The sequence below is a fragment of the Montipora foliosa genome, chromosome 13, assembly GCF_036669935.1.
Source record: "Montipora foliosa isolate CH-2021 chromosome 13, ASM3666993v2, whole genome shotgun sequence".
Lineage (NCBI taxonomy): Eukaryota > Metazoa > Cnidaria > Anthozoa > Scleractinia > Acroporidae > Montipora > Montipora foliosa.
The window spans coordinates 25504112-25523910 of NC_090881.1; the positions used below are offsets into that span (position 1 = coordinate 25504112).

General features: G+C 39.6%; 1 protein-coding gene across 3 annotated transcripts; it reads right to left on the bottom strand.

The window, feature by feature from the left end:
- Positions 1-1926: 1926 nt before the first annotated feature.
- On the bottom strand, positions 1927-19752 carry LOC137983042 (integrator complex subunit 10-like). 3 transcript variants are annotated; one of them, XM_068830204.1, is made up of 21 exons: positions 19618-19751; positions 17752-17819; positions 17519-17622; positions 17221-17277; positions 17011-17093; positions 16559-16640; positions 16251-16339; positions 14648-14919; positions 13734-13924; positions 12698-12782; positions 11758-11797; positions 11398-11470; positions 10704-10796; positions 10489-10571; positions 9056-9133; positions 7946-8005; positions 6834-6984; positions 6116-6195; positions 4606-4768; positions 4355-4442; positions 1927-3507 (listed from the first exon to the last, which is right to left on the bottom strand). In XM_068830204.1, the coding sequence occupies exons 2-21, from the start codon at positions 17802-17804 to the stop codon at positions 3363-3365; spliced, it is 2070 nt and encodes a 689-aa protein (XP_068686305.1). In that variant the 5' UTR covers positions 17805-17819; positions 19618-19751; the 3' UTR covers positions 1927-3362. The 3 variants fall into 3 exon arrangements, with proteins under 3 accessions (XP_068686305.1, XP_068686306.1, XP_068686304.1); XM_068830205.1 differs by having other exon boundaries at positions 1929-3510; positions 19618-19752; XM_068830203.1 differs by having other exon boundaries at positions 1929-3510; positions 11398-11467.
- Positions 19753-19799: the final 47 nt, after the last annotated feature.

Here is a 19799-nt window from a genome sequence, read left to right on the forward strand (position 1 = left end):
CGACAAAAAGAACTCTTGCTTTCCAAGAGGTATGTTTCTCATAATAGCGTTGCCGATGCTTTATTTCGGACACTGTTTTGTTCCTCATTTCCCGGAAAGACTGACTTTGAGAGAATATTATTGAAAACAACAAGCTCAAATCAACTTCTCATAGCCCTTTTCCGAAAAGTAAAAACTGTTCAGTACAATTAAAGAATCGCGGTAAGACAAGAGTCTTTCTAGGGAACGATGAGAAACTTAGTGATCTTGTGAAAATCGGGTCAAAAACCCTGAGATCACTTTGAGCTACTTTGAGAGGTAAAAAATCAAAGCAAAGAAGGACAAACCTACCAACAGGAGAATTGATCGGCAAATAGGAGTGCATGAGCTGGTCAAACCGGCGGCCCGGTCACTTACGAGGCACAATGGCAACTGCCAAAAATGATGGAGTTAGTTCATTATTGCTAATAGATTATAAAAGGGGACGCTGGAGCAAATTTGCGCATCTTGGTGGAGAAAACCAACTTGGCTTTGAGAGGATGAAAATCGATGCAACTGAGACCAAACTGAGCGCTTAGAGGCTTCATCAAAAGAGAGAAAGACCCTTGTCAACTTGAGCCCAAATTTGCGATGGGGTGCACGCTTGATGAAAGTCCTGACTACATCAAAACGCTTGGTATACGGCGTTGCAAGCGTCGCAAAATCGTTTGGTAGACAACTCGAAATGTATCTATAACGGAGTATTTCCAAAAGGAGACAGAATCGAGTTCACTTTAAGCCCCCAAGCACATTAGACAAATGCGAGATAAGCAACGAGATCGCAAGTTCTGGCCACTTTCATGCAAGTGGTTGAAATTTTAAGCGCCATTTTACTGAAGGACAACCCAATAGGGGAGGGGTTGGGTGAGCAAGGTTGGCCATTCGACACGGTCACATGTTTCAAGTAGAGTGTTTGACCTTGCCACTTTCATTGGACTCATTTTATCTTAGTTGCCGCCTCATTTGAGGAAGTTAATTGCAGAATCGAGAACTTTCGAATTGATGAGATATGAGAAACAACAACGAGGCCTCGACTGAGGAAAAATCTTAACTAGGTTGAACTGTATGAGTGAGGAAAAAATCGATTAAAAAATAGGTAGAAAAAGCCAGGAAGTTCCGAGCCTGACGAGTATCAGTTTTCCACTAGTCGTTGCATTTGTAAGATGCAAGCAGGTAGATTAGTCCCCGCTTTCTTTCAGCTCTAAAGTGTCGGTCTCGTACACATCATGTGTATTAACGTGCGAATCAAAGACTCAACCCTTTAATTTGTCCTCTTTCCCTTTGGAAAGCTTCACCGACCAACTCGAGATGCATTCCAACACACTGAATTATCCTAAGTAGTCAAGTTATGGTGGAACTGAACCAATGGCTAACATCCTGATGAGGAGACGCTGGAGGTGGATTGGCCATGTTACCCGTCAAGGAGCTTCCATTGCGAAAACTACTTTACATTGGACGCCAGAAGGGAAACGTAAGAGGGGCCGCCCCAAGATCACGTGGCGACGGACAGTGGAGAAAGAAATCAAGGAGACGGGAAAGACCTGGGGAGGAATCAAGGTTATGGCAAGGGACCCGCAGACGTGGATGGAGCATGCATGTTGATGTTGTATCTAAAAGATGCAATTGTTACACTCCTAGAGCAATTTATTTTATCGTATCGCAAGAGGAAAAACGTGAATTTTAAGTTATAATCTTTCTCACCGCTTTTCTCCTTAGATTTACGATCAGTGATTCTCCTTTTTTAAGGTTTTGCATTTCGGACTCTAAAAGGGTTTTCTTAATTTTTTTCTTCAAGTGTCAAGCATATTTCTTAACCCGTTGACTACATAATTAGCGGCCTTCGCTTGACGAATAAAATCGTCTGGCGATAGACAAAGTAATCTATGAAGTCTCACTTCGAGGAGGCAGGAGGCAATGGGATAAACGGAGCGCCAGTTGAAGCAGCACGTGAGGGAGGCTGAAGAGACACCACAATGGTCTTGTAATTGATTTAATGTATATTTGCAAGTAAAGCGCGTAGCGCTGACTTTACCAGCGACAGACCTCGTCAGAGAGAGAGAGAGAGAGAGAGAGAGAGAGAGAGAGAAGAACTATATATTAGTGCCGTCTTTTAGCGCAAGAGCACAGATTGGGGACATTGTATTATGAGAGACTCTGATTCACAATTCGACCTTCCCATTGGCCAAAGACATTACTTTATCTTGTCATTCACCACCATGTCCTAGTTATTCCAATGCTACGCATACTACTAGATGACACACTTATTAAATTTTCAACCTCGGATATAGGCTTTTTGCATTTGCATGTCTCACTAGTAAGCTCCTATACCCAAATACTGCCAAGTGTTGTTAACCTAAAAACGCTAGTGATAGGAAGCAAAACCCAAGAATCGCCGGAAATGTTCAGAAGTTATTAAAATTTAATAAATTAAACGATCATTGCATCCTCGTTTTGTTGAATATGAGCTACAATAAGGCCTAGTTTATACGTCGCGCTATCGTCGAATTTAATTCCAATTAAATTCGTCCTTCCGTCGACATTAATTGTACCGTGGTTTTACACGTCGAAATAAATGGGTCGAATTATGGTCGAATTAATTTCTCAGCCGGAATGCAATATACCTGGTCAGAGATATAATTAATAATGTACGAAAATAATGTATGCATTTCATTCGACGCGACGCTGATGCGACGGATAAACTGATGACGCTTTAAAGATATTTTATCCGTCATCTTAACACGCATAAAGCGTCTGGGACGAATTTAATTTAACAGACGAATTGAACTCGTTTTAGACGTCGCTTTATCGTCGAATTTATTTTTTAAGTAGGACCTGGAATTAAATTCGTCTGAATTAAATTCGACGATAGCGCGACGTATAAACTAGGCGTAAGCGACAAAAGTAATCGAGAAACTGAACTGGGAAGACCACAAATAGGAAGAAAAGCACCTGAACGTTACCTTTTCCACTTTCACTTCCCCCTCTCCCCCCGCCTGCCCCCTTCAAATGATAGTAACGGAAAAAGCAAGTATTGGCGATGATAAAACAACATTGTCTTGGGGGTAGGGGGGAAAGGGGTTAGATGGAAAGATTTTGGGGAGGGATTTGTCCAAGATTCCTTAAAAGGCGAAAGTGTGTCAACTCTTTTGGCGCTTATTGTAGGTGATTTACCATCTTAATCCAACGCCGCTAATAAAAAATTAAATAATCCAGTGAATAATTCAATCAATTTTGGTAATGCTAGTCCACTGAATGGCGCCATCCACCTTTTGAACGACAAAGGCTTAATTGATGCAATGTTTTTATCTTTTTAGATGAGACGAAAAGAGCTGTTTCTTCTAGAATCAGTTGATGAGAAGTGATTCCTTCTCGTCTTGAAAAAACTCTCTCAGCACTGGTTCAAAGCTATCATCACTGCGGCAGATTTGTCTCTCTAGAGCAGCTCGGAAATCCTCTTTCACTCCCTTGTTAACTCCTCGGGTCACTGCCCTACTGGAGAATCAAAAATCACATTAATATAATACAATACATACTTAATTAACCGCTCCCCGTAGGGGCTTTTCAGGGCCAATGAAACACAACGAAACGACAGAACAGAACAACAGCAACAACTGCTAAGAATCCCAACTGGCCGGAGGCAAACCAGTTCCGGGCTATTTACAAGTGCAGCTGTGAAGTTGAACCAGGGACTATCAGGAACAAATTCAACGAGTGGTCAGAGCGGGTCTTGAACCCGGGATCTCCGGATCTCAAGGCAAGCGCCCTAACCACTGGGCCACACTGCCTCCCTAAAAAAGCCGAAGACTCTTCGAAGAATGCTCAAGGAATTCCCAAAAAGCTAATCCATGGAAGACCATGGCTGTTTTCGATTGAGTGCCGCTTAAGACAGTCTAAGTTTTCCAATCACATTACAAGCAGACAATATACCAACAAGAATACAAAGCTGATACAAGCACAAAGGGCGGAAAAACACGTTTCTGCCGCTAACAGTCGATTTTCCTTCATCTCCGACTAGCTGACAAAGTGGCAAAACCCCGTAAAAACGTAAAATCAAACCAATCACACTCAATTGAAAACTTTTCTAAATCAATTTTGTGGACACGATGAACGGAAGAAAAAAAATCCCATAAGTAACAACTGAATCGTCTAATTCGGCGAAAGATTTTGATCATTTTCCGAGGGTCCCCGAAAAATGCCGATGCTTGTCCGATCATGCAAGAGTCTCTGATTACTTCCCTGATTTTCCTCATTTACATTTTGGACGTTGTCAACTACTCATATATTAAACATTTGTGAGCAACACATTTTGATTCATACAGATGATAAGAGTGTTTACCTGGAGCCAGAAGAAGAAACAGGAATAAGATCAAGATTAAAAGAGGCGTCGCTATAAAGATGCGCAAATTCCTCTAAAATGTCAATATCTGATGTAAGTTAAGAATATCAACCAATTAAGCAATAAAAAGCTAAAAAGACATAAATTTAATTTTGGCCACGTAACTGCTTCCAAAACGTAATAAAAAAGACAACTGCAAATACTATGAATGACATCGAACGGGAGCTGAATAAAACACTTCCAAAGGATACTATTCACGTAGTCGAAAAACACTCTGTATTTCAGGCCCCCATTATCACGGATCTTATCGAGAAGCTCGTAAAAAGTTCCTTCCTCCTTGGGCCAACCATATTGTAGTAAGACTATCACGTGACCGATAAGGGTATCATTGCGTCCCTCAGTGGCTAACCTTTGCTGAACAAGAAAAGCAAATGACAAAAATTATGACAAAGGAAGGAGCGAATTACTCGTTTACTTAAAAGAAAATTCGCCATGCTTTCTAATCACCTTTATCTTTGAAATAAATATATATTTCAAGTGCGGGTTACTGACGAAATAAAGAAGTCATCCTCCAATTTATCTACAAAAATTTGGTTTATCAACGGAGTTGATAATGTAAATTGACCACCGTACAGAGATTCTAAAAGCTGACGTTTCGAGCGTTAGCCCTTCGTCAGAGCGAAGGGCTAACGCCCAGAGCGAAGGGCTAACGCTCGAAACGTCAGCTTTTAGAATCTCTGTACGGTGGTCAATTTACATTATCAACTCCGTTGATAAACCAAATTTTTGTATACTACTTCCCCACCGACGCAGCACCACAGTTTCTTTAGAAACTACCCCTTCCTCCAATTTATCGAGGCAATGTAAGTAATGGGCCATTTCCGAGTTGCTGTTTGTCCCGGTTTCGAATTGAGTCTTGGTGCCCAACTATTGTAAGGGAAATGAGTTTGATTTGCATAACAATACGCAACTCATTTCCATTTGAATGGTTGTGCACCGGGACTCGCTTTGAAACTGAGGCATGCAGCAACTCGGAAATGGGCTATTGTCTTTTCAGCTGGCATCAACGGGGATTCAAGGCCATGACCTCTGTGATGACGGTACAATGCTCTACCAACTTAGCTTTGAAGCCACACCGTTGGGAACAGGTCTCGGCCCGTTGAAGCCATCTGAATTTTCCAGGTGTCTATAAAAGACAATTGCTTAAGGTAATTCCCTGGCTTTGCATTGCGCAACCCTACTGCGCACAATTTCTTGCGTCATTGGCGAGCGCATTAGCTTTCGCACATTGATAAAATGGCGGATTTTCACTGACGCCAAGCTTAATCTGTCAACGAATGGCTATTTTCTCCTGAGACCGGAACGAACTCAGACCGGCACGAGAATTTCTCGTCTCGGTCCAGCAACCGAGACGACGTCAGACCGGTCTCATGTAAACGCAAAAAGAAGAAATGTATGGAGGCCGATACAAACTCCTGCCGGTCAGAGTTCGTCCCGATCTCATGTAAATACCTCATAACTTCTACTTTTACCAGAAACCCATAAGGGTTGAAACGTGTAACGGCCCCTTGTGTGCTGGGAAACAAGCTTCTGAATGTTCAATTTGCTAAGTACCATATTTCGAACAACAAGAGCGAGGGGTTTCCAAATATGGTACTTAGCACTGAAACATTCAACCAATCAGTTCGCACTGAATATTCGGAAGCTGTGAACGCGCGTTACACGTTTCAACCCTTATGGGTTTCTGCTTTTACTCATCACCTTCAAAGACGATAGCAGTAAACGAACGGTAAAGGAAAGAACTTCTGACTCGCTGCAAGGCACCAATCTCAAACAGCGACCTGCAAGACAGTATTGCAAGTGATTTTCACTGTCATGTTGACCATCGGCTCTCACTTTAAATGGTGTTCCAGGCCTTACATAAAAGATAACCATTTAAACCGTTCATCTTAAAACAGCACAAAGGTCCCTTTTTTTACTGATTCAGTTCGTTTCTTTTCCGGGTTGCAATAAACAGAATAACTGGAATATTGAAGGTTTTTCGAAAGAACGTGTATTCCGGAATAGTCTGGGCATAACTATTCCACGCTTAGTGTATTTGCGCAAAAAAATAATACTATACAGCAACTGTACGTTTTCATTCCGTGGGCAAATAGTCTGAATATCAATGAAATGAGCTCTCAAGCCCATTGGGATCTGGTCAATTGCAAGTTCAAGTTTTATCATCGTCCGCCCGTCCGAGGTGAACGAATACCTTGTCTGAATGCTCTTAGTCACACAGTACAATGCGCTTTCGAATCTGGACACGCGTTTTGCTAACAGTAAAAATGCGTCATTTGATTTTAGTTCTTAACACCCAGAAAGGCTCTCTACGTCCCATACCCATCCTACACCTCCTGACGAGAATAAGCATCAGAAATAAGATACAGCCAGATCTCATGTCATTTTCAGTGAGAGGGTAATGAAGCGACCTCATTACTTTGCGATGACAAGGTCGTTGAAGGCTCTGTCCCACTTGAATCTAATTTCCCATGAGGAATTGACGTCGATCGTTTCAGTGCTATGTTATCTGTTGGCGAGACTCTTGACGAAAACAACTGAAGAGCATTAAGAGCTTCTTCACAGGCTCTCTGTTGACAAGAACAACGACAATTAAAGTCATAACAACAACGACAAAACGCAGAAGATCCTTGATTTCTTCTGGGTTTAAGTATTGATTACCGAACAAAATGTGTTGATTTACTATTTTGTAAATACCCTGGGCCTAGATAAACGTCGTCTAAATAAAAAAGGATCGGAATTCTTAGAACAATCACGGTGGCTCAAATCGAGAATATACAACCCTCTGGCGTCCACGGTTACATCAATGAAACCGTGAATTAAGAATTAATCGTTTTTAGAGAAAGTCTCGCAATTAAGTTAGTTGAAACTGGTTTAGTTTCATGACAGTTTGGTATCTAGAACCTGCCTACCTACCCTTCGCCCATCCCCACCACTCATCCCTCAGACAAGGTTATTGCTTGACTGATTAAAAGACAGTCTACATCATCCACACACGAGACACGCCCGGGACGGGCACTGACCCGAGAACTTTTTTAAATTTTAGCGAGTGTATTTCGGGTGCCACAAATCCCTCAGTATCTTAAGAAGAAAGACGTTTCAAGGCATTCCACGTGTCAAAAGCTAGTTAGAAAAGGCGGACCGAAATGGCTTTTCGAGATCGAACTGTTTTCGAAACATTTAACAAAAAGACCCCCTGGACAATACGAGAATCAGTGCAAGCTCCTCCCAACCTCGTACCCAGGGTCTCTACCATGGAGACCCTGGGAACGAGGTTGAGCTTCTCCTTGCAAGCATAGTTAATAGAGGGAAATGGTTGTGAAACTAACCAATAGAATCGTGTTGGTTACATATTGTATGAACGCAAAAAAAAAGATTGTGCACGGTCGTGGACTTTCCAACCTAAATCTTGGCATCTTTGTTTGCTCCTTTGATGTTTGCCGAGCTTCCAAACTATTCCCCTCTATTAACTATGGTGCAAGCCTTCGACACTACAGATAAATTCAATTGAAGAATTATCTTGTTTGTCACCTTATGATCATCAAGCTGGTAGTAACAACAGGATAGTTGAACAGCGCCTCTTATCAATAACTGAAAAGAAAACGAAAAAGTTAAAGTGATTGGAAATGAAGGCATGAAAGACTTATTTATATACAACCAACTCACGGTGTGACCTTTGTGTGAAATAAAGCAACTGGAAGACGAAGTCTACCCTGATAAATTGACAATGAGATGTATTTTTACGACGCTGATTTAACGATTGCAACTGATCTCTACGACGGAGAAACTAGTAAAATCAACAAACCAAAATACAGAAAACGAGAAGAAATAACCCCACACACTAAACTTTACTTATGTTAAGCTTTCCAAAAACAATGTTGGAAACATTGCTGATTTTGGCCTGCAGTTCTCCTTTAACGTAGTATGGAGTGTTTTCACTCACATGATCAGTAACCTTGTTTTTCCACAGAAACAAAAGAAAACGTTCGCATGATAATGGAGGATTGTCACGCGAACCAAGCGTAATGGACCAATCCAACTTCCGGTAGCTCTATGGTGTAGCATCCGAGCTGGTTAGTGAAAGGTCTCGGGTTCGACTCCCGTCGGAAGAATTCGGAATTTTTTCTCGCGCATAAAAAAACAACGTTTTATCCATTTAAGGCTGTTAAAATATACCATGTTCTTATACTACACTTGCGAGAGCCATACGTAATTTGTAAAATTTTAAAAGCAGAATTTCGTAACATGGCATATTACCAAAAGCTTCATTTCGCACGCAGTTTTTGCTATAAATTGCTGAATTCTTTGCTGATCGATAGAGTGGTTTTCAATTGAGTGTCGAAAGTAATTAGCGAATTGCTTTGGTTTATGATTACTTCGCTCAGTGATTGGTTCAAAGTTCTCGCGCCACTTTTTCAACCAATCAGAAGTGAAACCAAAACCAATCGTGGCTCGCGCGTGCACATTTTCCCGCGCCTTGTGTCGGCTACGTGTAATTACTTCGAGTTTTGATTGGTTTACTGGATTGTCTCCGTCCTTTTTGATTGGCCAAAGTAATTACTTTGGTTTTGGTTTTACGACACTCAATTGAAACTCGCTCTATAATAATAAGGCATTTTTTTAAAAACGAACAGTAAGTACCTCTTGATTAGATAAGGTATCCTGCTCCAGAGAATACCGTTGTTCTTGCAGGAAGTCTATTGCTATTTTGTATTTTCCCTAACGAATGAATAAAAGCTGGTCATCTTTGTTCTTTCAAAGAGAAAAATACTTTAAAAATTGTCCCAGTTTGTCAAAACAGTTGCGGGAGAGTTAAACTAGAGCTTACCCAGGACAACTCTAGCGAAGTCGACAAAGCGATTAAACCATTGAATCTTGTAGTTGCCCCAGTTGGCGAGAAAATCGTCTGACTTTAGACAGAGTAAAATCTATTAGGTCTCACCCTTAGGAGTCATTGGGGCAAAGGGGACAATACTAAAACATTTTATTTCTTCGCTTTCATTTATGAATCCTTTCTACATTGTACTTTTGGCTCAACTGTAGAATACCCAGCCACTCCAAAACACTTCAAAAAAATTGCGGCTACGCGGCTACTCTGTTACGCGCAAACGTAGAAACTATGGCTACGCGGCTACGTGGCAACAGGATATCAAAAGAGGTGAGGTATACCATAGCGATGATCGTCACTGATCTATGCAAAAGATAGAGGTACAATGGAAGCGAAGACTGAAGCTAACAAAACCGCGTAGCCGTGTAGCCACAGTTTACGCGTTTGCACGTTAACAGCGTACTCGCTTTCTAACTCACTCACTTGGCCCTTAGTTGCCACGTGGCCGCTTCGTATGGCAGGGTATTCTGCAATTATGACCTTTTCTTTCCGTTATTGTCTTTTGCGTTTGTATGCACTCTGTGCAAAATTATCTGATGTCTTGATCATAGCAGGCAGTGCGCGGTCCCAGAGGTTTGGGCGCTTGCCTTGAGATCCGGAGATCCCGGGTTCAAGACCGTTCTGACCACGTGTTGAATTTGTACCTGGTAGTAGCTGGTTCAGCTTCTCGGCTGAAATTGTAAATAGCCAACTGGTTTGCCTCCAGCCAGTTGGGATTTTCAACTGGTGTTGTTGTTATGCTCCTTCGTTTCGTTGATTGTATTTCACTGCCCTTGTAAATGACCCCATGCACATACAAGTATACACGTAAGTCTAAGAACTTTATGCATTACATTTCGGTTGGGTCAGGGCTGTCACTGTGTGACGCCCACATTAAAAACAACACAAACACAAAATAGAACAGTTTTCAATTGAGTGTCGAAAGTAATTAGCGAATTGCTTTGGTTTTGCATTACTCCACTCACTGATTGGTTCGAAGTTCTCGCGCCATTTTTCCAACCAATCAGAAGTGAAACCAAAACCAATCGTTGCTTGTGCGTGCACATTTTCCCGCGCCTTGTGTCGGCTACGTGTAATTACTTCGAGTTTTGATTGCTTTACTGGATTGTCTCCGTCCTTTTTGATTGGCCAAAGTAATTACTTTGGTTTTGGCTTTACGACACTCGATTGAAACTCGCTAAGTTACCTTATGAATAAGTCGGTCAACATGAAAAGTTGTTATCCAGGTCCACTGCTCAACGTTCCATTCTTCCAAAAGACGACTAAAATCTTTTAGAAAGAGACCAAGTTAAAGGTTACAATCACTAAAGAACAATGTCACTGTAAATAGTAATTTTGTTCAGAGTGGATGGAGACTTTTTAAGTCAGAAAATAAGAACGTCACTGCAGTAATAGATATACCATTTTTGTAATCAGCATGTGTGTTGAGGAGATGCCATGCTTCTACAGATACAGTAAAGTCATCTGACAGGCTTTGACTAACAGAGCCACAATCTACAAGAGAGTAAAACATAGTGTTTAAGAAAGTTGCAAGAGGAATGCAACAAGAGGGGATGTAATAAATGGGATAGATGGAAATAGATGCACTAAATAATCGTCGTCATTCTCATGAATGAAGCAAGAAACGCTCACAAAATGTCAGCTCAAAAATCCTCCTTTTCAATTACTTTGTATAGAACTAAAGGTATTTTAATGCATTCTTTGCATCATATTTACAACATGAACGGCTTCCAGGATGACCAACTAAAACTACAAAAAGAAAAAAAAAACCAGAAAACTAACCAATAATATTGGAAACAAAACAGTCTTACTTAATGACTATAAGAAATGTTGGACACTGACTTATTTGAACGTCAAACAACGTTCTCAAAAAACTTGGTAAAGGCGTTTCGACCAAAAACCGAGGATGACCGAAGGTTTTCCGTCGAAACGTGTTAACCAAGTTTTTTGAGAACGTTGTTTGATGTTCAAATAAGTCAGTGTCCAACATTTCTTATAGTCATTATGCAAATTCCTGACTGCAATTTCAGCATATTTCAGTCTTACTTAATTATCATTAAGTCAATCATCACTTCATTAAATGCACCTAACTTACTTTTATCAATGATAACATGCATTAACTGTTTGTCCTTTCCATCCCCTTTCCCAAGGGAGTCATGTCCACCCTGCTAAAGTCAATAACATCATTATAAACATAAACCACTTAAGTCTTCAATAACAAAATTAATGATAAACAAGTATAGCTCAATAGCCCATTTCCGAGTAGCTGCATGCCTCAGTTTCAAAGCGAGTCCTGGTGCACAACCATTCAAATGGAAATGAGTTGCGTATTCTCATGCAAATCAAACTCATTTCCCTTACAATAGTTGTGCACCAAGACTCACTTCGAAACTGAGACAAACAGCAACTAGGAAATGGCCCATTAGGAGTTCCATTTGTTACATATTGTACTCACAGTTGCAGTTAACTTCTTCTTTTTCTTCTTTGGCACTGGACTAAGAATCAAGCAAATTTATTCTGTCAATGCTTTGGCCAACTCTCTCATTTCTCATGCTTGAGGTCTTTCACTTTTTCCACTAGTCTTCTGTTCCCTGCCCCCTCCAAAAACCTTGCATGCAGGTTAATAAATACTATCTGTACACAAACGGGAACCCAACGTCAATTTTCGGAAAATATCTGTTTGGAAGACGATTTGAGATCTAGAATTTTCGGAACATTTGTTGTAAAATTTCTTGCTTGCCTCCCTCTCCTAGGATTTTCGGACATCTGAAAAATGGTATAATTGTCCATTTTTAACGGATCTTTACCCTAAAAAGGTCACCTAGAATTTTCAGGTGCTGTTTCCCTGGCTGAAAATTTTGAAAAGGTAAGTTTTGATCCCTATAATTTTCGGAACACTAGACTTTCAGCTAGGATTCCCGAACAGATGAAACATTTTTAGGGGATAAAAATATGCCTATATCTACTGTTTAAATACTAAAATACATTTAACAATGCTATGTCTAAGTGGTTTTGAACTATATTCTCGTTGGGTGCCCCTGGGTCCTTTCCATTCTAACCAGCTTTCAATAATTTTCTGCCGAACAAAACTTGGAATTGCCATTCCTTCCACGGTGAAGGCACTCATTTCAAAACAACCACCGAGAGTAATGGTGAAATTTACTTCACCACATTCCCACAAAGTTCCGCGCAAAATTCCCAAGTTCATTTCAAAGTTTGCCATTTGATTGACAGTTATGTATTGAAATTCCCAAGTTCGAAGCGAACTTATGAAATTTACAATGAACTTTGCAAATCGCCTTCAAAAGTTTTGTGAAATGTACTGCAAAGGGGTGAGGTACTATTTCTCTTGTAAGACTTGACAGATTTGAAATTTAATTTTTTGATGTTCTCACCTACTGTTGCCTCCTTCTGATTTTTGTCTTCCACCATCTGTGATGTCTTCCACCAAAACCAAGGGATGTACTAACCCAGAATTGGCTATAACAAAATGAAATTAATTTTGCCACATCAGTGAATAGGTCTACTACAAAAAGAGGCCTAAGCTGTCGTTTTGAAAACAGAAACACTGTTTGTAAAGAGTGTGGTACAGTGTATCCGATGTGATGATCGCTCTCTGCCAGCATGTTACTGGTGGTGGAATAAAAAGGAAAAATGACCCCTAGAATACTTGCAATATTATTGGAATACAAAGGAGGATTTCACCTTTATTCCCCTCTAAACAAAAATCTAGAAGTTATTCCATTTATTTCTTTTCCAGAATAAGGTTAATCAAATGCACCTTAGATATGTCTAAGATTGCACTACATACTTACTGCTTCTGTAATGCACAGTTCACATAATAATAAACGCAACAGATTTTTAAGATTTGGAATTCTCCTCTGACATCTGTCTCTAACTCTCCTACCCTAGCTACTTAAAAAAAACAGTTACTTGATTTTCTTCTTTCCCATCTGGCATCAAACACAAATTTATATATATATACAATGTTTAGTCTACCTTAACTCTAGCCTATGAACCCTTTTTCTATCCACCAAACAATTCCACTGTCTTTTTTTTTTTTCTATGTACTTACTGCAGCTTCCTGGTCCTTTCATGAATCAAATACTTATAAAATTATCATGACAAGACCTCTCTTTACAAAGCTTTGGCTTCCTCAGGACTAAATATTTTTGGTAATGTAACTTCATGTTGTAATACATGGAAAGGAAGCTGCATTTGATAAATTATGTAGTAATTTCTGTGTAAATGTTTTTCTCAGGGGTAAATAAACCTAAACCTAAACCTAATAAATAAAGCAAAAGAAATTACAGATGATTTCATTTCCTTCTACCCATTCTTGTGCTTTTGTCAGGTTCCCCTTATGCAAACCAAGAAGAAAGACAGGAAAAAAAAACAACAACGAGAAGCACACATTTCCCAACCACTTACAAACTGAATCAAGCCTATTGACCACACGACAGTATTCCCACACAGTCTGCAGAAATAGTATGGTGGCGGCAAACATAACTCCAGTTTTTTCCAGCAAGTCTTCATCCATACCCTCCTCTAAACTATGTTTTGACATCTTCTTTAATTTATGATGTAGCTCATAAATACTGCTCCATTGATCACTACTGCTTCTGAAAAGTTTAAGAACACTTTACAACTCTACAATTTTCCATCAAATGAGTTGACCAAAATAATGGTAAATAGTCGTTCATATTACATTGGAAGACACATTAAACCCCTGATGTTGCAAACTATATGAAGGAAGTTGGTTAAGAATCAGACTACTGCATGAGTTTGAACCCCAGCTGGATGAACACTAAGGGTCTTAAAATAATCAAGTCCTCAGAAAGTGCTGCCTTTGTCATAACATCTGCAAATCATTTGACTTTCAACTATTCTTGAATAAGAACTATAAACAGTGGGCTTTATCTTTCAACCCTTGTGGCTAATAACATGGGAAATTAAAAAAACCCACACTCTGTTTGCAAAGGGTAGGGGATGGAATTCTCAGTACTGCAGCAGTCCATTAGGTGGACTACCTTGAGTGGTTCATATGTTCCCTTGTAGTCCTTTCTCACAGCACAACTGCAGTGAAAAAATGGATTAGATTAAATTAAATGCTGTATAAAGTATCAACGTTAAGAATGAGAGGCATGTCAAGAAACACATGTAGACAATACCAGATGCACTCCAATTTTGATATCACTAAGTGCCTCTTTAGCTTGCCTTCAATTTTGACATCACTTATCTGCACATTAACAGTTAAGATAACTTCTTGTTTGTCAAAACTGAATTTACAACTTACAACATGCATTTCTGGGCACAAAGAAAAAGTCTAGTATCATGTCACATACTTATATTTTTGAGGATCAAGCCGTTCATAAATTTTACAAATGTCAATCCAACCACATTTCTTTGCAGCCAAGTAAAACAGCTCATGAAGAGCCATCCAAGGTCCCTTGTCATCCAAAACCTCCGCAAGGATACTGTTGTCTACAGCAGTGCTAAGCCGAGTATCAAAGCTTTCAGACAACGAATTGTGAGCTGTGGCACATGTGACATAAAACTGGATGGACAGCTCCAACCACTTGTAAACTTGATGTAAGGAGACTTCAGGAGAGCAGTCCTGGATGATGGCAGAACCAAAAAATGTAGCAAGTGAGCTTTTTACAGCATATAGGGTGATCTTTTTTTCTTAGTGGTACTTTCACACAAGAAAACATCTTGTAGTAGATAAAATAATCCTACACTAACAGATTGGTCTGAACACGACACTTCCACAGCTACTCTTTTATTGCAGGACTTAGTCAATTATTGACTCTTGATTATGTGTGACTTTCATGATCCATCCTTTTTCCAGTTAAATAATCTAGTAACCAGGGTGATCATTTGAAAGCTTAGTAATAGCTTTTGGTTAAGACAACTATTTTTTGGTTTTCGATTTTCAGTTGTGGCTATCACAGGTATTGCAAGAATCATTAAGTTTCTCTTTTATTTTGCCGTCGTTTACTTCCTATACAAGCTAGGGAGATCTACTCTTCAGGTACAATAATTTGAGTTTGTTTGTTACTTCGGTCCATTTTCAGATCATTTCTTTCATAGACTTTGCATCCTATTTGCAAAGCTTAACTTTACAAAAAAATCAATACCAAGTGTTATGATTTTGCTTTCTTTGACGTTTGATTAAAGAAATCTCTGTTTAGTGGCTTCATGTATGACCCTTTTGTATCACAGATGTAATTCTAATTTTTATTAGTTACTCCAAAAGTGGACCAAAACAAGCACTCTATGAGTGTAGCTTAGGCCAGCAACAAAATGGACCGTTATTGTTGTTATTGTGATGATAATGATGACGATTATTATTAACACCTAAGTTGCACATAGAGGTTGGGTGCCCAGAGACATGGGGGGCTGGAACCGCTGCCCCCAAAACCAAATACGTAGAACCTAAGAGCCTGCTCAACCCACAACCCAGCCGAGAGCCCCGCCCGCCAAAACCCAGCTCCCGCCCTGGCACCTGTCACACTGAACTGGAAGAACAGTGGAGAACCTACTGTGTAGATAAAAGGTAATGCTACAAATAAAGGGGGAAGAAGGAGGGTGGGGAATCACTAGAAAAAGCAAGCTATGTGAAACGTCCTTAACGCTGAGCAGAGTAAAACTACCAGCATGTGCAGTGGCATATGCATCAACCGCAATAGACTACTGCTGACCCTGTGATTGCCAGAACGCTCTGCAATCACGTTCAAAACAGTAACGCAACACCTGGTCACACCAGAATGCTAAAGGCCTGCCAGCAGACGTTGCCATACGTCCATAAACACCAATTCGCTACGCCAAGCACTGAGAATACTAGCTCCTAGTTGTTAACTAAGTGAAATTACATTTAACCCAATTTAAATTTATTATCATTAATACTATTAGACCTCATAGTAATTAAATTGACAAATTACAAACCTCCTCTTCTTGCCTATCGGGGCCCTTGTCATTTGCAATATCCACCGTCATGTTGTCACTGGCCAGTAAATGAGGTAAGACATCACACACTGTAATAAGAAATAGAGTTTTTCACATTTCTTAACCTCTTGACGGCCAGACTGTCTAACGCCAGATAATTTTACCCATCAATGGGGAACCCCCAGGAGTTCTCCCACTGAACTCCCAGGAGTTCACTCCCTGAAAAACTATGTCCCCATTAATACAATACAGTTTACTACTACTGTAGGATTTCAAAAGAATCCACAAGAAAAAGACGTCACATGTACCTAACAGTTTCCTATATGGATTTACAGGTGCACCAGGATATTCAGTGTTTTCTGCATCAATTAACATTTCCATCAGATTGACCTGTGTTGGCAAAAAGCACAATATCAATGCAAATGATTTTAACGTTGTTTTGAAACAACTCTCCTTGCCTAATTTCGTGACATGGTGCTGAGACTGAAAAAAGATAACACATTTTCAGGGTGGGAATCTTCGCAGTGATAACTTGTGAAAGACCACTATTCTGGAAGCTGATAGAGAATTGGGAGCACTTGATTGGAATTACATTCAGCCTGAGAGATGAGAGGAAAGAGGGAAACAAGACTTCTGAGAGAAACAACAGTTCAAAACAAAAAAGTCATCTCAGACAGCTCTCCTATATGAAGCTAAAGCCAGGGCCCTAAACTAGAAAACAATGGAAGGAGTGGGGTATCAGCAAGAGTGCATACTATACCCCATTCCTTGGAATCACATCAGGAAATCTTCTCATGAGAAGCAGCATCATTCTGCATTTCTCAATGCAATCTCGGCATCTTCCTGAAAGTGCAAACGGCAAGTGAATTGTGAAATTCAAAGGAACTTCACAATCAAAATGACATAATTATTGCCTTCCTTAACAACAACATCAACTTTATTTTCCCTTTGTATCATTACAAGGACATACCTGCAGCTTTAAGAAGTATCTCTCTCTGCACATGTTGTGGAAGACAGCTGAACATGTCTAGACAAAAGTCGATGACCAAGATAAATAATAATAATAGTATTTATCTTGGTCATCAACTTATAATTTGTAATGATTATTATATCTCTAATTTAATGATTTGAACAGGGTAGTTAACATTATTGTTTGGATAGTTGGTACATCAGTAACCTAAAGAGCAAGATCGTAATGCTACAGAGGAGTGAAAATGGCAAATTGATAAAAAAAGTGTCTCCATTGCAGCAGTTTTCACACTATTTACCTGTCAAAAACTTGCTATGGGGATCCACAACCTCACTTTCAAGGGCATCTGTAAAACTTGAGACCTCCTTCCAAAGCAAATCATTGTTTGGAAATTGCTCAAACCTAGCATAGAAATAAAGCAACTTTTAGTTGACCCTTTTATGCTCAAATCTGCCATAGATTATAGAAATGGGGCAGACAGACTGGGTGAAATGCAGGACTTGCATTATGATGTAAAAGTTTCAAACTTACATGTGATGAAATAGTTTGGCTGACTCAAGTACTCTTTCGTCATTTCTTTCCATACTGTAGGCTTCATACTGTTTAAAGAATGAAAACAACATTTTTTTTTCAGATGGCCAAAATTGTACCAACACCCCCATTTTCTATAAAGGAAGGCTTTTACATAGATAGATGCATTACTTAGCCACCACACAATTAACACCTGTTCCCATTTGTCTGTTTGTAGTGGCATCATTTTGGAAAAGAAGCATGCCACACTAAACATTATTAGAAATGGACTTATGAGGTTATTCAGGCCAAGTTTGGAATTTAATGAAACTGATGCTGCATTGGTGGGAGATTGAAACAGAAACATTTTGGTATCAAATAAGTGGATATTACTAAACCATAAAGCAGCGAAACGAAACACCAAAACACCATATATGACCCCCCTATACAATGAATACTAACCAACAAAGGTTGGTTTTGAGAAATCTTAAATATCTATTGCTCCTAATTAATTGAAATTAAGATTAAAACTCCGAATAAGATTGAAGTGGGATCATACACAGTGTTTTGGTGTTTCTTGGTTTAGTAATGCTCCAAATTAGTTGGAGGTAAATCAACCAGGTATCCAGTTGTTTCCCCACACGTTTTTTTTTTTTTCCTTTAAGGTGATTCGCCCACAATCAAGTCCTTTTGCCAACACATTGACTGCACACACTTGGGTCAATCCCCCTACCCTCATGAAGTAACCAAAAGAGTGTTTCATGTTTTCACTTGCCGGCCAACGCATTGGTCATGTGTCGGCCAACATGTTTTTACTTGTCGGCTAACATGTTGGTCGGGTGTCAGTGATATGTCAACCAACACAGATCGGATCTGTTACCATAACCAAAAGTTATATTTATTATATACATACATATGTAACAGTCTGAATGAAAGTTATATATTCAATAGCCTTTATGGTTTGTTACAGGTAATATATTTAATCATCTCATGTTTTCCACAATGCAGAAAAAATAAACAGTAATACTGTAACATTTGCTGATCAACAGATGTTGAACTGTGTGTCACTGACCAACAAGATGAGATTAGGAGTACACTCTGATGACGAGCTAACGCTTGAAATGTCAGTTTCCAATCTCAGCCTCGCCCCATTTGTTTAAAAGGTGTATAACGCTATCCAATGGCCAGATAAATCAGGTTTCGACAAAACACTGACCCCCGGTCAACTGACCCCCCTACTGACCCCCTATAAAATCAATGGGAAAATGAATACTACTTACTTAAGCCTCAAAAACCCTTTTTAAACAGCATTGTTCAGCAATATTTAAGTCTAAGCACCCATTTTAAAAAGGTTAGCTTACATGAAGTAATCGGCCATCACAACAATAATCGAAAACTAACCTATTTAAAATGGGTGCTTAGACTTAAATATTGTTGAACAGTGCTGTTTAAAAAGGGATGTTGAGGCTTAAGTAAGCAATTTTTCATTTTCCCACTGATTTTTTAGGGGGTCAGTAGGGGGGTCAGTAAGGGGGTCAGTTGACCGGGGGTCAGTGTTTTGTCAAAACCCAGATAAATCACTACTCATTGGATAGTGCAATTGGTTTCAGAATGAATTATCCACCAGATAGTGATTTATCCAGTGGATAGCGCTATCCATTGTTTGAAATACTGTGGGGCCTGGTGGTGAACAGGTGGTTTTAATATTACCCCATCACCCCTATGTTTGTGAACAAAAACAATTTTCCCACCAGCATGTATTCATTGCACTATAGTGATCAAGACTATTTTTTCAAGAGATTGGTCGCAAACCACCTATTTAATTACCTCCAACAAATCACTTGATACCAAATTTTTGTTTGTCATATGCAAAAAGCCTTGTTTTACCTGAACTCCAAAATCTTTGGGATATAAGGTCTTAGCAGTTATTAACCAAGTTTTAGCCTCAAAAGGATTATTTTCCTTCAAGCTCTGTCTCGCTCTTTCCACTAACCACTGAGAGTCTGCAAAACACCCTGGCTCGGCGGCCATCTTGATTGTAATACTTTTCATTTCGTCTTATTCAACGT

Bases quoted from the DNA above. Each gene is read 5' to 3' on its own strand.
- LOC137983042 (XM_068830205.1), bottom strand. From the start codon at position 17,804: ATGGAAAGAAATGACGAAAGAGTACTTGAGTCAGCCAAACTATTTCAT. The intron at 17,623-17,751 runs GTAAGTTTGAAA...TTTCTATGCTAG, and splicing joins GCCAAACTATTTCATCACAT to GTTTGAGCAATTTCCAAACA. The intron at 9,134-10,488 runs GTAACTTAGCGA...TTCATTCGTTAG, and splicing joins TTGACCGACTTATTCATAAG to GGAAAATACAAAATAGCAAT.